The sequence below is a fragment of the Notamacropus eugenii genome, chromosome 4, assembly GCF_028372415.1.
Source record: "Notamacropus eugenii isolate mMacEug1 chromosome 4, mMacEug1.pri_v2, whole genome shotgun sequence".
Lineage (NCBI taxonomy): Eukaryota > Metazoa > Chordata > Mammalia > Diprotodontia > Macropodidae > Notamacropus > Notamacropus eugenii.
Genome location: NC_092875.1, coordinates 98,639,575 through 98,657,032, shown reverse-complemented (window position 1 = coordinate 98,657,032; position 17,458 = coordinate 98,639,575). Strand labels below are relative to the sequence as shown.

The window sequence follows — 17,458 nt, the reverse complement described above, 5'->3', positions numbered from 1 at the left end:
AGCATTTCTTTCTGTAATGATAATAATAATTCATATTCTCATAGCACTTTGTAATTTAAAAATCACTTTTGCTTAAAAAAAAAAAAGTAACTTGGAGCATTGAATGTTACAAATGTCAATAATCCTTATTTTACAGATGAGGAAAATGAGGCCAAGGTAGGATAGGATGGGACTGGACTATGATTTCATTGGTATAGGGAGCTCCTGGTAAGCAAACTCCTTCAACAACTTCTCAGCAATTGAGAATCCTCAGGAGTTGCCTGGGGGTACTGAGGATTTAAGTGACTTGCCTATTGAGACTCAGCCTGTATGTGTCAGAGATGCTTTTGGGCCTTTTGCCTCCAAGCCTAAAGTTTTTCCTCTTAAACCAAAGTGTCCCTGCACTCTTTCCTTTTCTCTTTTTCTTTTCCTTCCCCATCTCTCACCTTATCTTGCCTTTGGACCTTTTTTTCTCTCTTAAATTCCTGGGACATAGAGACTCAGGCCAGAAGCCAGGGAAAGGACATGTGGAAATCTGATAACCAAAACCCAAGCTGAATTTCAGTAAAAGCAGTGGAAATATACCAAAACAAGATTAGATTTATAGCCTCTGGGGCGGACCTGGCAAATTGCTTTTCAGCTGCTCTCTCTTTGAGAGGAGTTGTTTCAAAAGTGATTTATATTCGTCTTTTTACTATGAGGTAAGCTTGTTTCTACCACTAATGAGACTTTATACTAGATGGACCCACAGATAGCCCAGGTTAGATTATGTAGATACATAAAACCACAGTATTTCATTTCACAATGCCAGTATGGAAAGACTGTATGGCATAATGGAAAGAGATACAGTTATACGTATAGCCTGGGACCTCCAAGGGGTCCATGGATAGATTTCAGGGGGTCCATGAACTTGGATGGAAAAAAAAATCAATTTTATTTTCATTCATCAGTCATCAAAATGCATTATCTACTTCAATTATGAATTTAAAAACAAAACGTTCTTCTGAAAAGGGACCTTCACCAAAAGGGTCTTTCACATACACATTAAGAACCCCTGATCGGAAGTCAGGAAACCCAGGTTAAGGCCCTAGTTCACATGGTGTGGCCTTTGGAAAGATACTTCCAAGTTAAGTATTTAGAGTTGACAGGGACATTAGAGGTTGTTGAATCCAAACCCAAGAGAAGACAATTGTCCAACTTCCTACGTGCAGTGAATGATAGAGCTGGGATTCCAACCCAGATCTCTTGACTTCAAATCTGAAGGCTTTCCACTCTATGACATGCCTCCATTGCCTGGAAGCCCTAAAAATTAATAAACATTTGACCAAGTAGATCTGTTGGTGGTATTTTATCTCTTTGAAACTCAGTTGTCCCATCTGTAAAAATGGGGATAGTCATTATGCCTAAGCCAAACCATTTTATAAACTTTAACTATCTATGGAAATATAGCGATTGTCATTGTCGTTACCCAAGAACTCTCAGTTCCCTCCAGTGCTCAGCACTACTTTCTACCTAAGTCCTTCCCTGATTCTCCCAGCTACTGGTGCCTCCCCATGCAAATTACCTTGTGTTTATTTGTATGTATACTTTTACGTCTAGAGGTATTCTTTTTCTAGAGAATGTAAGCTCCTTGAAGACAGTTATCATATTCTCTTTTTCTCTGTACCCCCAGTGACTAGTACAGTGCCTGGACACTAAGTAAATGTTTATTCAGCATTATTATGACCATGTCTATTGTCTAACCAGGAACCTTCATGCCCCAACTGTGAAGGGATAGCCATCCCTGATAGCCAAAATGTCCAGAGGACACTGAGTAGTCAGTGGATGATTTGCCTTGGATAAATGAGTGACGTCCCTGTTTCTAGCTTCTTATTTTCATATCGACTCTGCCTTGAGTCATTTAAAGTGTCATTCACAGGAGCTTCAATTAGGAAGTAACATCAGAGTCCCTAGTCCCATGAATACCTGAACAGATATTTTTACCATAACATAACAACACTGGTCATCTTCTTAGTAACTTCCAATAATAAGGAAACACATTAATTCCCAAGGCAATTCTTATTGTTATGATGTGTTTTTTCCTCCTTATGCTGAGCTGGTTAATTTCTTGAGTTTCAATCACTGTTTCTAGTTCTGCCCTTAGGGGCTAAGAAGGAAAAAAAAAACTGACCTCTTTTTCAACGTAGTAGTACGTCAAAACATCGTCTCTTCTTCAACTTTCTTTTCCCAGGCTAAATATCTCCAATTTCTTGAGATTTTGTTGGTCCTAAGTTGACTTACCATTCCTAACATCATAACCCTAAGCTAGTCATATCCTGGTCCCTTGTAGCCCTAGCATCTATACTTTCTGACTTTCCCTTCACCTGCATCCTTAACATCCGTTACTCAGATCAGCTGGAGTACTGACTACCCAGCTGGGATAATGCTCCCCTCTGCTGGCCAACACAAAACTTGCTGCTGATGAAAGAAGAACATTCATTTGGCTTCCTTCCTCAAACCCCTGTATACATCAGGCAGGCACTATTATGTTTAGATGTTATCTACCGGTTATGTCAAATAGTTCATATGTCTCCAGGCTTCACAGCTTATAAAGTAATATCTTCACAATACTCTGTGTTAGGTAGTATGATTATTATCTCGCCTGTTCTGCAGATAAAGAAACCATGCAGCTTAACACCAACCACTCCCAGTTCAAGACCTACTCTGATACCCCAGCTGTTAGTGACATCTTCTCTGGAAAACACTTTGCATATATTTTGTATTTATTTATCATGTTGCTTAATCTTAATAGAAAGTAAGTTCATTGAGGGAAAGTTCATTATATCCCCAGCACAAAGAATTCTGTGATTCAGTAGCTACCCAATAAATTCTTGTTGAATGAATGAAAATTAAGTGAATAAATTAATTATGGAAAATGCTTATTTTATTCATTAAAAATAAAACAAATTAAATAATAAAATTAAGTGAATTGCTCAAGTTCACAAAACTAGTAAGTGTCAGGGTCATCCTTTGACCCCATTGAGTCTTGTATCAAAACTTGATCTTTTTTCACTGTACAGGCCGCAGGAATCATCTCGACTGAAAGGAACCTAAGAATAACTCCAATGAATCTTAGAATTGGAAGAAACTTCATAGGTCACCTATTCCAGACTCCTCATCAATGCATGAATCATAACTAGAGCATACCAGATGAATGAGTACTCAGCTGCTGCTTTGACACCTCCAGTAACAGGTGATTCACTACCTCTTTTGAGCTCCAGGAGCCCTTTCTTTGTAGTTCTCTCTCATCCTGTCTTTCCCTCTCCTTCTCTCTCTCTGTCTCCCTCTCCCTCTCTCTCTCTCTCTCTCTCTCTCCTCTTCATATATATGTGTGTGTGGCTATATACTTAGATATGTATGTTATCTCCCTATATAATTATATTTATATATAAATAGATATTTTATTATCTCTATATTATCATATTTATATATACATATGTGTATAGCATCTTTCTGCATAATTATATTACATATGCATATATGTATGCTATTATCTCTTTCTGTCTCTGTCTCCTTCTCTCCCTATATACATACATACATATGTATATAAACATACACATAAATATATATACATATATGTATGTATGCATGTATATATAGCTATGGCTATTTAAATGCATGAGAACAAGATCTGACTAAAATAACATCCACTCCATGAAGCCATCTGTGATTCCCCAGGTCAGAATTTCTTTTTCCTCCCTCAGACCTCACATAGTGCTTTGTTTGTGCCTTTCTTAATGCATTACCAATATTCCATTTTGTCTTTTAGTTACTTCTGTGTTATATCTCTTTCTTTGTCAATAAACTCAGAGGGGCAGTGTTGGTAACTCATTTATGCACACAATATTCACTTAATAAATGTTTTGTTGAATTGGATTGAATTTGAGATCTTATTGCTATATGGCTCTCTGGGGACAGGTAATAAATTTCATTTATCTCTGCATCTCCCCTGTTCCAATGCTTTACTTGAGGCACTCTATATAATAATTATAAGGAATAATGAATAAATGAATGAATGACAAATCATATGAAGCAACACATATAACAAACAGAAATCAGGACACTGAGGGCAGAGTTCATTGGTATTTCTTGAAACATTAAGCATGGTGACATAACTTCAATGAATCTGTTTAATTCATGGTTATTGAATAACAGTGGATTTGGGCACATTTTATTCAGCACAGTATCTGGGAAGATAGTAGAACAAAAGAGTCCTGGACGTGGACTCAGCAGATGAGGTTCTGAATCCCTGTTCTGTCATTTACTTATTAGCTGTACAAAACTGGCCAAATAATTTCTCCTCTCTAAGACTCAGTGCTGTCATCTACGAAATGGAGAGAGTAAGCAGCGGTTGGACAGAACCAGTAAAACAATGTATGAGAAGGTTTTGACAAATTTTGAAGCAGGGTATATAAATGTGGAACCTTATGTGGATGACTGAGGCTCTACAACGATGTTCATCTGGTTTCTGAACCATTACATGTTCTTGTTCAGTCATTTTCCAGTTGTGTCCAACTCTTCATGACCCCTTGGCAAAGATACTGAAGTGGTTTGCTATTTCCTTCTCCAGATCATTTTAAAGAAGAAGAAAGTGAGGCAAACAGGTAAGCGATTTGCCCAGGAAGATGAATCTTCCTGATTCCAGGATCAATGCTCTATGTCCTGTACCAGCTTTAACATAAAGTTAATTTCTTTTATATTTGAATGCTGTAAAAATTGATGATCCATGCATATTAGATACAGTAAATTTATTGGCCAGTATATTTGATTGCCCAGAATATCTCATTCTCCCCAAATAATAAATAATATGCTTTTTTAGCCACTTATGGATATGAAAGGAGAAAGAGGGCACAACTTACATATCTCCATGAGCTTGATACTACCCCGATTAGAAAGTATGATTCAAGACAATTGGAGAGGACTAGTCATTCTTCAGAGACAGTGTTCAAGGAAAAGGACAAGAGTAATACTCATGTTCTGATGTCTAATTACAAGTACACAAAGTATGACAATAAATAAATTGAAATAGAGAAAAAGAAGGCAAAGGATTGGAAGGAACCTTAGGTGCTATCTAGTCCAACTAAAAACAGTAAAACACTACTCTTATATAGCCTGCCAAGAAGAGAATATAGACTTCTGTATTGTACAACATCAAGAGGTGATAGTTCTTCTCTGCACACTTAGAAACTATGCCTTTCTTAATTCACACCAAGATTCCACTAGCTTTCTTTCTTTTTTTCCATTTTTTAAAAATTAGCTTTCCTGGCTGGCATACCACATTACTGACTTGGCGAGTTTTTCAAACTGACTGTTGATGAGCTGTGCTTCACTTGTCTTGTGCTTGTGAAGTTGATTACTTGAACTCAAGCATAAGACATATCAATATCTACTAAATTTTATTTGATCAGATTTGGCCCAATGTTCTATCCTGTCATCATTTTTGAATCCCTGAATTTGCCATCCAGAGTGATCTCTTCCAATTTTCCAATATCTGCAAATTTGTGGAACTTTTAATCAATGCTTTAATTCAAGGCACGGATTTTAAAAAAATGTTATATAGAATCAGGTCAACCACAGATACCTGAGGCACCCCACTAGAGACCTTCTTCTAAATTCATAAGAAATAATTAATGACCAGTCTTTATGTCTAGCCATTGAACTAGTCCTTAATCTGCTACATTTTACTATCATCTGCCCATGTCTTATTTTCCACAAAAATTGCTAGAGAGATTTTGTTAAACAGATTTATTTAGACAACTCTCCTTTCCTACACATTGAATTGTTTCTTTTTGTGGCTTCAAAATGTCATTCATTATCTTTTCATGTCTCCTGACTTCTCCCAGAGAATTTCTGTCCATGGAATTTTAACTATTCTTTCTTTGAATGTTTTGTATTTTTCCAGAATCCAAGGTGCATACCAGACAATGTATGACTTTATGCCCATTCTCTGGTACAAACGTAAAGATGGAGTTGCCACTTCACGTCAATGTTCCCATCATTTCTACTCCAGAAACCAGTTCCTCCCTCTTGGTAAAAATCCAATCCAAAATTGAATTTCCCTTTTTGGAGTCTTTCACCTTTTAAATTATGATATTATCATTAAGGCAATTTAAGAAATTAACAGATCTTTGCATTTGGCAGAATGCTCCAGCTGCTATATTGATAGCTGAAGTTCTCTAGCATTGTTATATCATGGCTCCATGCTAGACTTGTGATTTTTTTGCCCAGACTCCAACTCTTTACTTTTTTTTTCCTGCAAATCATCCACGATGTACTCATATGACAATACATGTTGTTACTTATCTCTGCGTCCATTGATCTTGGCTAAACCTATTCCATCAAAACTGATTCCTATTGGTCAGGGGTAATCATAAATGAATATAATGTGTCAACAGTCAATGATACATCATCCATGTATCCTTATAATGTTCATTTTGAATGATATATGCCCTTCAAAAGCTATGTTCCAGTCATGTATTGTATACCACCAATTCGCAGTGAAACTTATGAGTTGAAATTGGCCTCTTTTTATTAAAATCTTTAGTTCATTTTGTTTGTTATCATATTTTATGCCGTTGTATTTAAACATTTGAATCCATGAGGGTTTTTTTTAAATTTTTAAATTTTAAATTTTCTCCTGTAAAATTCAACTGCTATTTTTCTTTCTCAATTGTAGTAGGGGAGACTTCCAGGAGCCAAGATGGCAGAGTAAGCATTAAATCACTGTAACTCTCCCATACTCATCTTTAAAAGCCATGAATTAGAGCCCCAAAACAAATCCTGGAAAAGCAGAACCAGAATAAATTTGGGGTGAAACAATCTTTTAGCTCAAGAAACTTGGAGGAGTAGAAAAAGAGGCACATGTCTCCCAAGAGAGGTGAAAGAGGAACATAGTTCAGAACAGAAAGCAGACCAGTAAGCCAGCAGTAAGTCCCACCTCAGCAAACCAGTGGAAGATCCTGAGACCCAGTGTGACAGAACAGAAAAACACCAATTTCAGGACCCCCCACATGCCTTAGTTTAGCCAAGGGAACAGGCAGATTCTAACTCGGAGAACCATCACATGCTTCAGTGCTGTCCCAAGCAAATAGGTAGCTGCAAATTTTACAAGTGCCTAAGCAAAGAGGCAGCAACCAGCCAGCATCAACCCTCCACACTTCAGCATAGCCCTAGGCAAACAAGCAGCCTCTAGAGGGCAGACTGCCATTTGCATCAGTGTAGTCATGAGGAAATGTAGAAACACCTCACTAGGCCTTAGCACACACCAGACAACATCATTAGGATCCCATCTCAGCACCAAAGTAAGCTTCCAGACCCCTATGGACTCAAACAGCACCAGCCAATCCCCCCACCCTCAGTGTAGCACCAGACATGAGGATCCCCAGTGAGTCTCAGGGCAATATCAGCACAGCACTAGGTAAACTGACAAGGCCTGCAACCACTAGAAGAAGAAGCCCAAGACAGTGCCCCTTCCACTCTCAGATCAGAGCTCAACTTGAAAAGAAGGCAAAAGGCAAAAGGCAAAAAAAAAAAAAAAAAAAAAAAAAAGCACAAAAAACAGCAAAAAAAAGAACTTGACCACAAAAAGTTATTTTGGTGACATGGAAGATCAAGTCACAAACTCAGAAGAGGACAACATTGTCAAGATATCTATGGACGAAGCCCCAAAGAAAAATGGGAAGTGGTCTCAAACTCAGAAAGAGTTCATGAAAGAGCTCAAAAAGAAAATGTAAAATATTTCATGAGAAAAAAAAAACTGTCTTGGAAAATTGATCCAGGAGAGACTATATCAAAATCATTAGACTACTTAAAAACCATAATTAAAAGAAGGTCCTAGATAGCATCTTTGGAGAAATTATCAAGGAAAACTGCACTGATATCCTAGAACCAGATGGCAAAATAGGCATTGAAATAATGTAATACCAGTCATTTCAGGAAAGAGATCCCAAAATAAAAATCCCAAGGAACATTATAGCCAAATCTTAAAACTATCAGGTCAAAAAAAAAAAATACAAATGGACAGAAAGAAACAATTCAAGTATCAGGGAGTCACAATCAGGATCACACAGAACCCGGTGGCTGCAATATTAAAGGAGGGGATTATCACAGAACATGATATCCCAGAGGATGAAGGATCTAAGACTACAGCCAAGGATAACTTATCTGGAAAAATTAAGCATAATACATCCGAAAAAAATGGTCATTTAATGAAATAGAAGGCTTTCAAAGCTTCATAAGGAAAAGACCAGAAGTAAACCAAAATTTTGACCTCTAATATCAAGACCCAAAAGAAGAATAGGTAAAAATGGAAAACATAAGACATTCAATAGAAGTAAAATATTTATATTCCTATATGGGAAGGTAATATTCATAATTCTTAAAAGTTGTACCACTAATAGTGCAGCTAGAAGGAGTATACATAGACAGAGGGCACAGGTATAAGATGAATTTGAGGGAATTACAAAAAAAACCCCAAAACCAAGGGATAAGAAAGGGGAGTACACTGGATGCAGAAGGAAGAGAGAGGCATAATGGGGTATTTTATTTCACAGGAAATGGTACCAAAAATCTATTACAATAGAAGGAAAGATGGGAGGGCATCACTTGAACTTTACTCTCATCAATACTGGCTCAAAGAGGGAATAATATACACAATGAGTTAAATATAGAAATCTATCTTACCTGACAAGGAAGTAGGAGGAAAGGGATTAAGTAGAGGGGAGAGGAGAGTGGACTGACTGAAGGTAGGAAAGATCAGAGTAGGTGATAGGTAAAAGCAAAAACACTTTGAGGAGGGAAAGTGTGAAAGGAGAGAGAAGACAAATGGAAGAATAGGATGGTAAGAAATAAATAGGTAGTAATCATAACTGTGAATGTAAATAGGATGAATACTCCCATAAAAAAGGAGCATATAGCAGAGTGGATCAAAAAATCAGAAACCTACAATGTGTTGCTTACAAGAAACACACTTGAAGGAGAGAGACACATGTAGAATAAAGGTAAGGGGATAGAGCATTATACTTCAGCTGAAGTAAAAAAAAAAAAAAAAGCAGGGGTAGCAATCCTGATTTTAGACAAAGTGAAAGCAAAAATAGGTCCAATTAAAAGATATAAGGAAGGAAACTACATCTTGCTAAAAGGTACCATAGACAAAGAAGCAATAAATTAAAAGAGCAAGGCATAGTCTACCTGTCAGATCTATGGGGAGGTGAAGAATTCATGACCAAATGAGAAATAGAGCATTACAAAATATAGAACAGATAATTTTTATCATAATAAATCAAAAAGCTTTTGTACAAATAAAACCAATGCAACCAAGATTAGAAGGAGAGCAGAAAACTGGGAAACAATCTTTTATAGCAAATGTCTCTGATAAAGGTCTCATTTCTCAAGTATACATAGAAAACTGAGTCAAATGTATGAGACTATAAGCCATTCCCAATTGAAAAATGGTCAAAGGATATGAATAAGCAGTTTTCAGATGAAGAAATCAAAGTTATCTATAGGCATATGAAGAAGTGTTCTAAAACACTTTTCATTAGAGAAATGCCAGTTTAAACAACTCTGAAATACTACCTCACTCCAATCAGATTGGCTAATATGATTAAAAGGCAAATGATAAATGTTGGAGAGGATGTGGGAAGACTTGGACACTAATGCACTATTGGTGGAATTGTGAACTGATCCAATCATTCTGGAGAGCAATTTGGAACTATGTCCAAAGGGAAGCCAAACTATGGATACCCTTTGATCCAGCAATACCACTACTAGGCTTGCATCCCAAAGAGATCATACAAAAGGAGAAAAGACCTACATGTGCAAAAACAATTTATAGCTGCCCTGTTTGTGGTAGCAAAATACTAGAAAGTGAGGGGATGCTCATTAATTGGGGCATGGTTGAACAAGCCACTAATTACATTTTATGAATGTAATGGAATGCTATTGTGCAGTAAGAAATAATGAACAGGCATATTTCAGAAAAAAACCTGGAAAGACTTGTACACATTGATGCAAACTAAAATGAGCAGAACTAGGAAAACATTGTACACAGTATCAGCAGCATTGTGTGATGAATGACTCATTTCTTCTCAGCAACACAATGATCTAAGACAAATACAAAGGACTCACAAAGGAAAATGTTATCCATAGTAAGATAAAGGACTGCTGGACTCAATGCAAAATGAAGCATATTTTTTTTTCCCTTACTTTATTTTCTTGTTTTTTTCTTTTGATCTGTTTCTTCTTCCATAATTATGATGAATGTGGAAATATGTTTTACGTGATAACACGTGTATAAACTATCAAACTGCTTACCATTTTCAGAAGAGGACAGGAAAGGGAAGGAGATAGAAAAATATGAAACTCAAAAATCTCTCAAAAATGAATGCTAAGTTTTTTCCTAATTTGTATTTGGGGAAAAAAATAAAATACTATTTAAAAAAAAATTGTAGTATAGTCTCTTGCTTGCTGTATATGTGTTTTCTTCCTGCTATTTTCTTTTCGGTTTAAAGTTCCTTTGTTTAGATTTGCAAGATTTCAGGCAAACACTCACTTGCATTACAACTGGATGCATTTCATCCCTGACCAGGAAAAAAACTATGTTGTATATCATGGCCCCAATAACCAAATTCTTTTCTCTGATGCCATCTTCTCAAGCAGGTGTTCACTTTAAAAATCTGTCTCTTCTGAGTCCTTTGCCTTTGAGGGACAGCCATCATGTGAAAATACCCATTTGTGTCACTAAAGTCTTCATCAAGACTTCATGTTCTTTAGATTCTTTCTGACAATATAATTTCTATCCATGTGGAGCATCAGGAAATAAGTGGTATTCAAATGTTTTGACAAGACTTGGGAATTTGTGCTTGCCCTCAGACTTATGCCCCAGGAATAACACGTCTAATCAACAACCCCAATATCTCTCCTATGAACATTAGCAACATTTCCCATCTATCTCTTCTTCCTCGGATTTTTAATAAATCATCCTTCACCTGACAACAACATTGAGTCTACAGTATGATTCTTTGGAAGACAAGTAGAAACTTCTTTTTTGGAGTGTTTGAGTCCTTTCAAAGAAAGGCTTCATTAAGTTTTTTTTTTTTCCTCTAAATGTTTTTATTAACATAGGCATTGATGTCAGCTATAATAGCCCCTGGTGGATGACCAACAACCCAGTTTCAATTTCAAATGTAATCCACTGGTTCAAGACTTCTTGGGAAAACAAGGTAAAAGAGAGCCCCAAAGAGACTACATAAACAGGGAGATGGGGGAAATATTTCCCAGAATTTTCAGTTTTTCTGATTTGTTTTTTCCTTGGAGAGGCTTTTATTAAGAAATTTTTGAAAGCTTACACAAAGAAGTAGCAGGAAGAACCTTCCGAGATTTTTTCCTCGTGGGTGTTCAAGACACAGCATTGGTGTGCTGATTGCTGATTGAGCAGCTGTAATCAGGGGAAAGCAAAGGATGAACCCAGACCTGTTTGCAAAACTATTCTTGGAGGTGAGACAGACCTCAAGTGGATGGGGAGTTCAGACCAAATGGTAGCAGAATGTGGGCAGCCAGAGGAAACAGAGAATAGCCCTACCTAACAATGGAGTGCTGATTGGATAGAATGCAATTAGCAGTCAATCAATAAACAGTCAATAAACATTTATTAAATATCTACTGTTTAGGGGCAGTTAGATGACATAGTGGGTAGAGTGCTGGGCCTGGAGTCAAGGAGTCTCATCTTCCTGAGTTCAAATCTGGCCTCAGATACTTAGTAGTTGTGTCAATCTGGGCATGTCACTTAACCTTGTTTGCCTATTTTCCTCAACTGTAAAATGAGCTAGAGAAGGAAATGGCAAACCACTCCACCACTCCAGTATCTTTGCAAAGAAAACCCCAAATGGGGACACAGAGTAAGACATGACTGATGTGACTGAAAAACAACAATTGGTTATTCACGATTCTAAGCTCTAGGGATACAAAAAAAAGGCAAAAAAAAGTCCCTACCTTCAAAGAGCTCACAATGTAATGGAGGTGTTGTTTATGGGATCAAACAGAATTCTTCTCCACAGGTTCTTTTTACCCTGCTTCTTCAGAGCACTTGCTAAGGAGTCTATGAATAATTTGAAACCTTCCCAATCCCTTTCCTTTCAGTTCCCCTCCAGACAAACTAAGAGAAGTTAAGGGGAAGGAAGAAAAACAATCAATTTACATTTCATCATTTTTGCAACTATTTGAAGCAATGTTTTATTGCTTAATTGAATTTTTATGCCATCTGATTGTTCTGTCATATGGCCATTATGGTGAATTGCTTAGTGAATTTGGAGTATGTGTGCTGTGTTTGAGGGGGGCTGATCCATACCATGGGAAATGGGCTTTGACAAATTGGGATTACAGAAACATATACAAATGGTATTTTCACATCACAAATGTCCCTCAAAGGCAAGGGATTCAGAAGAGACAGATTTTTAAAGTGAATACCTGCTTGAGAAGACGGAGTCAGAGAAAAGAATTTGGTTTTTGGGGCCATGGTTTAGAACATAGTTTTTTTTCTTGGCCAGGGATGGAATGCATCCAATTTTGAAGTTTTGGTCATTTTCAGTATATTCCAGACCATAACTTCTAGATTTCCTTTGAATCTGGGGTCTATCTCAGTGACTACCAGCCAAGAGTCCTAGAACCATGAGGAATTGGGGAGAGAGTAAAGAGGCTACTCACAGAGAGTTTGGAGCACCATCTGGTGACCAAAGAATATACTACATTCCCTTAGCAGAACTGAGTAAATAATTGACAGACCAATGTAATAGCATGTTCTTTCTGAAATAGCAAAGATCAAGAGAACAAGTCAAAGGTGGTAACAGTTGTCACTCAGTGTACCTCCTAGTCCTGAGACCAGTACTTACCACCAATATTCTTGTAAAAAAATATGACATTTATAAGACACTGGAATGGAATGATACTAAACTAATTCACCTGGGAATCAAGAAATACAGCATCGTTTGATGCAGAGAGAAGTTGGGTTCATTTACTTACAGGAGGGCCTGCTACTCCAATTCCTGAGTCTCCTCTATTTCCGGGTTGGCCAGGCAATCCTGGAGCACCTCGGTCCCCCTAGAATAAAGGAAGAGCAAATTTACAAAATCAGCACTTTTTAAATAGTACCTAAAATAGTTCTTCACCCACCAAATTCAGTCACAGCCTTTGACAAGTAAGGTCATATTCATTTATCTCAATTCAGACATCACAAGACAGGAAGTCGTTTTTAGTCATTTCATCGTCCTACTCATCTGCCTCCCAACAAGATCAGTATTGTCAAAGTTCCTTTGGAAATTCTACGATAACAACGTCAAACTGACCACACTCTCCTGAAGAGAATACGTTTTTATCTCTAAGCTAGACCATGCCCAACAACCAAACCGTATGCCTAGCACTGACTATATGTCCCCAGACTCAACTAGACTCTCACTTGGATCATACTTCTCTATCTAACCACAGCTATGAAAAACCAAACTACAAATACACTACAAATTCTGATTATCATTATTTCATCTTCCCTCAATTCAGACCAGAACCGCAGAGATCATCTAAACTAACTCTTAGCCAGTTCATGACTCCAACTCATAAAATCCTTAACAAACAGTCATCTGACAAGTTTATCTCTGAAGACCTCTTTTAATGGGGAATTCCTTATATCTGAAGACAGTCCATTTCATCTTTGGATAGCCTTAATTTTAATACATTTTTTCTAATACTAAACCCAAATTAACTTTCCTGTATCTTCTAACTATTGAACCCATTTCTGCATTCTGCAGATACACAGAACAAGTCTATTGTCCATATGATAGCCTTTCAACATTTGAAAGGCCACCATTTTTCTTCCTGCCTTACACAAAGCTTCTCTTCTTCAAGCTATAAGCTCTGGCTCTTATTGATCTGCATGAATGTGATTTTAAGGGCCTTCACCATCTTGTTTACCATCCTCTGGGTGCAACTCTATTTATCAAAGTACCTTCTAAAAGTAGCATCTAGGATTGAACACATTGCAGATTCCATTTGCTCTGAGTAGAAGACAATGAGACCATTCCCCATACTCCTTCACTCTTTATTTAATACTTCATGGGACTTCTGCCTAAGATTAGATGAGTGTTTGGGGAAGCAACATCACATTTTGAATCTCAGTTGAATGTCTCCATAGCTTTATCATTCAAAGACTATTCAATCTCTAGTGGTTGGCCTTGAAATTTGACTTCAGTTGCTACCTCTCTACAAAAACCCCTCTCTAAGGTGACTATGACCTCCTAATTATCCAAACCAATGGCCTTTTCTAGTCTTCATTCTTGGTCTTTGTACAGCTACTGACACTGTTAGTGACCATCGTAAATATTTTCTCCTCCATTATCTTCTGCTAACAATGCCCTCTCTCCTAGGTCACCTATGTGCATGACTATTCTTGGCTTTGCATTTTTGTTTCGCTTATTTTTCTGATTCTTCTCCTTTTTCTTTCAGTATGGGTGTCACTCTGACCTGTTTTTATATTTTTCTATCCTTTCTATCTTAGCAGTTTTAGCCACTCCTATGTTTTCAATTATTACCTGAATGGAAGTGATGCCCAACCTACCTGTGCCCTTACTTCCTCAACTTAACAGCAGCCTCATGTCTCCAACTAGCTACCCGACATTTCCAATTGAGCTTCCCATCATTTTTTCAAATTCAACATGTCCTAAATTGAACTTGTCTATATTTCTAAACATGTCCCCTCTTACCAATTTCTCCATTTTTTCCTGTTTCCCAGACTTTTATCATTATAGACAAAGCAGAATAAGAGGACACAGTGGCAAGGAAGATCCAGAGAAAAATATAACTTCTCAGAAATGGAAAAATGAATTTAGGACCAGTCAGAGGTGGCAGTCATTGTTGTTTGTGTGTGCTTTCTTTCCTTTTCAGTGGTACATTTCATTCATTCTCCTGATTGGATGCATACATTTTGGAGCAAGTTTCACAGACCATTAGAAAGAAATATCATTTATACACATACAGGATGGGACTGCCCACAAGATTTGAAGACTTTGCACAGCCCTCCCTCACTTGCAATTGAAAAATCCAATTCACTTGCAAATCATGACATCACCTTCCTGATGTCTTGGTCTTTAAGAACCAAGAATAAACAACAGTATGTGAATATGCCAATTTTTGAATGACCAGAAGATTATCAAAAAGCACATGGGAGGTAGTGTCACTGAATGTAAAAGATTTGGGCTTGGAGTTAGGAGATGTGGGAGCACTAAGTTTTAACACTAACTATGGGATAGAGTGTTAGACTTAAAGTCAGGAAAATGTGGGGTCAAATCCCTGCCTCTGATACTTACTATAATTGTGACTCTAGGCAAGTCATTTAAAATTCTTGAGCCTCATCTGGAAAATGGTAATAATAAAACTTGAAATGACCACCTCAAAAGTTGTGGGGCTCAAAAGTGAGCAAAGGCAATACACTTCACAAAACTGAAACTCATATTCTGTAAGTGTTGCTTGTATAGCAATAACAGAAATTAGGAACTATGTGAAAGTCAGTTAGTCTCAGTTTCTCTCATCTTCAAAACTGAGAACCATTGACCTGCCTCATCCTTCTTTATGGATTTCTTAAGATCGTATAATTCCTTGTTTAAAGGGCACAAAGAGATCACATAGTGAGCTATCCCCTTCAGTTTTTACAGATAAAGAAACTGAGGTCCAAAGAAGTTTAGTGATAATCATGATTACCTCAGGAGTAAGAATCAGAGGTTGAGGGTAATATATTTTGGATAATAAATCCAGGTTTAGTTTCATTACATCCTAAGTAGATTCCAAGATCACATATGGGAAATCTTTCTGGAAAATAAGAAGTAGAGCATGGTATAGTGATTAAAGTATAGAACTTGGAATGAGAAAGACATGAGCTCAAATCCTACCTCTGACACTAACTTCATGATCACAGGCAAGTCATTTAATCCTGGTATATTTCAGCTTTCTCATATGTGAAATGAAAGTGATGTACCAGATGCCCTCTAAGGTCCTTTAGAGCCCTAATTCAACCCATGAGTGCATGTTCATATATAGCAATGATAAAGGGAATCTTTGTCATTTTGGTCCCATTTTTCAAGGAGAAACTATTTTTTTCCCCAAAATAAGACAGGTGGTTGAACCACTAGGGATTGGTACATCTTCAGTTCAAGGTTCCTTCCAGTCCTAACATTTGGGGAGCCTTGTTCTAGTTTTATATCATTCACAACTCCTAAAGCTTATGATTTTCTAATTTTAAGATTCTATGAAATGTTGTTTGGCATAACAAAGTGTAGGACAATGGACTAAGATTCAGAAAACTTTATTCTAGCCACAGTTTGCAAATAACCAACCGTATGATCTAGCTTTAGTCACTTGTTCACTCTGGTTTTCATTTTCCTAAGAGAGCCAGTATTTGACATATCACAAAGGGCATTGGACTACTGAAATAAGGAAGACCTGAATTCAGGTCCTGCCTTAGAAATTTGCCAGTTGTATGACCCATGGCAAGTTGCTTAACCTCTCTGTGCCTGTTTCCTTATTTGTAAAAGGAGGAGGTCTAACTCAAAGCCCTCTAAAGTCCCTTCTAGCTTTACATCTATGATCATAACAACTTCTATAAAATGAGGTCTAGAGGGGTGGACTAGAATATCTTTAAGTTAGTTTATAGCTCTAATATTCTGATAATGAATTCTATATCTCCAATTAAAAGCAACTCACCCCTAAGAGGATTAGTATAGGAATATACTAATAATAGATAGACAAGGGAAAGAGCTCCCTGGACATTCCCTTGAGTCCAGGCCTCAGCATATTTGCTGGTCTTTTGTCCATTTTTATGTGTTATGGCTTATTGGAATTCTAACCCTGTCCTGAGGAAATACATCTCCAGCTTAATAGCCCATATTTTCAACACCCAACAAATGGTTTAGATGATATTTCAGTAGAAGTTAAAATGTAAGATTAAGAAATAAAAGGGTGAGTGCTTGTGGAATGGAGATAGTAAAGATGCAATGTGCTTACTCTCTGTTAAGACTCTGGGGAATTGGGGAGGACTTTACTATAAGTGAAACAGAAGCAAGTCTTTCATAGGCTTTTGGGCAATCAAGCAGGGCATACCAATGAAGCAATGAGTAAAGAAAACCTCAGGCTCAATTTTCAAATTTGATGACATTGTTTTCAGCCTTTGACCCTTGACTATACCAGATAAGGGACATCCCAGTCAGTTGTTTATTTCCTAGTAACACTTTTTCCACTCCACATCACCCGCCTCTCTTCCCAGTTCCACTGTGTGAGCAGCAACAGTTGGTTCCAAACCATAATCTCACAGCATCATAAAATGTTACAGCTGAAGGGACCTCAATACATGGGACATTAGAACAAGTAATGTTAGAGACTTGGGAACATATGATACTAGGAGTGT

General features: G+C 37.3%; 1 protein-coding gene across 1 annotated transcript in view; it reads right to left on the bottom strand.

Annotated features, from left to right (window-relative positions):
• Positions 1 to 17,458, bottom strand: part of COL22A1 (collagen type XXII alpha 1 chain) — a 627,027-nt gene that overhangs the window by 114,052 nt on the left and 495,517 nt on the right. Inside the window, exon 41 of the mRNA XM_072602989.1 lies at positions 13,036 to 13,113. Coding sequence (XP_072459090.1) covers positions 13,036 to 13,113 — 78 coding nt within the window. The remainder of the gene's footprint in view (positions 1 to 13,035; positions 13,114 to 17,458) is intronic.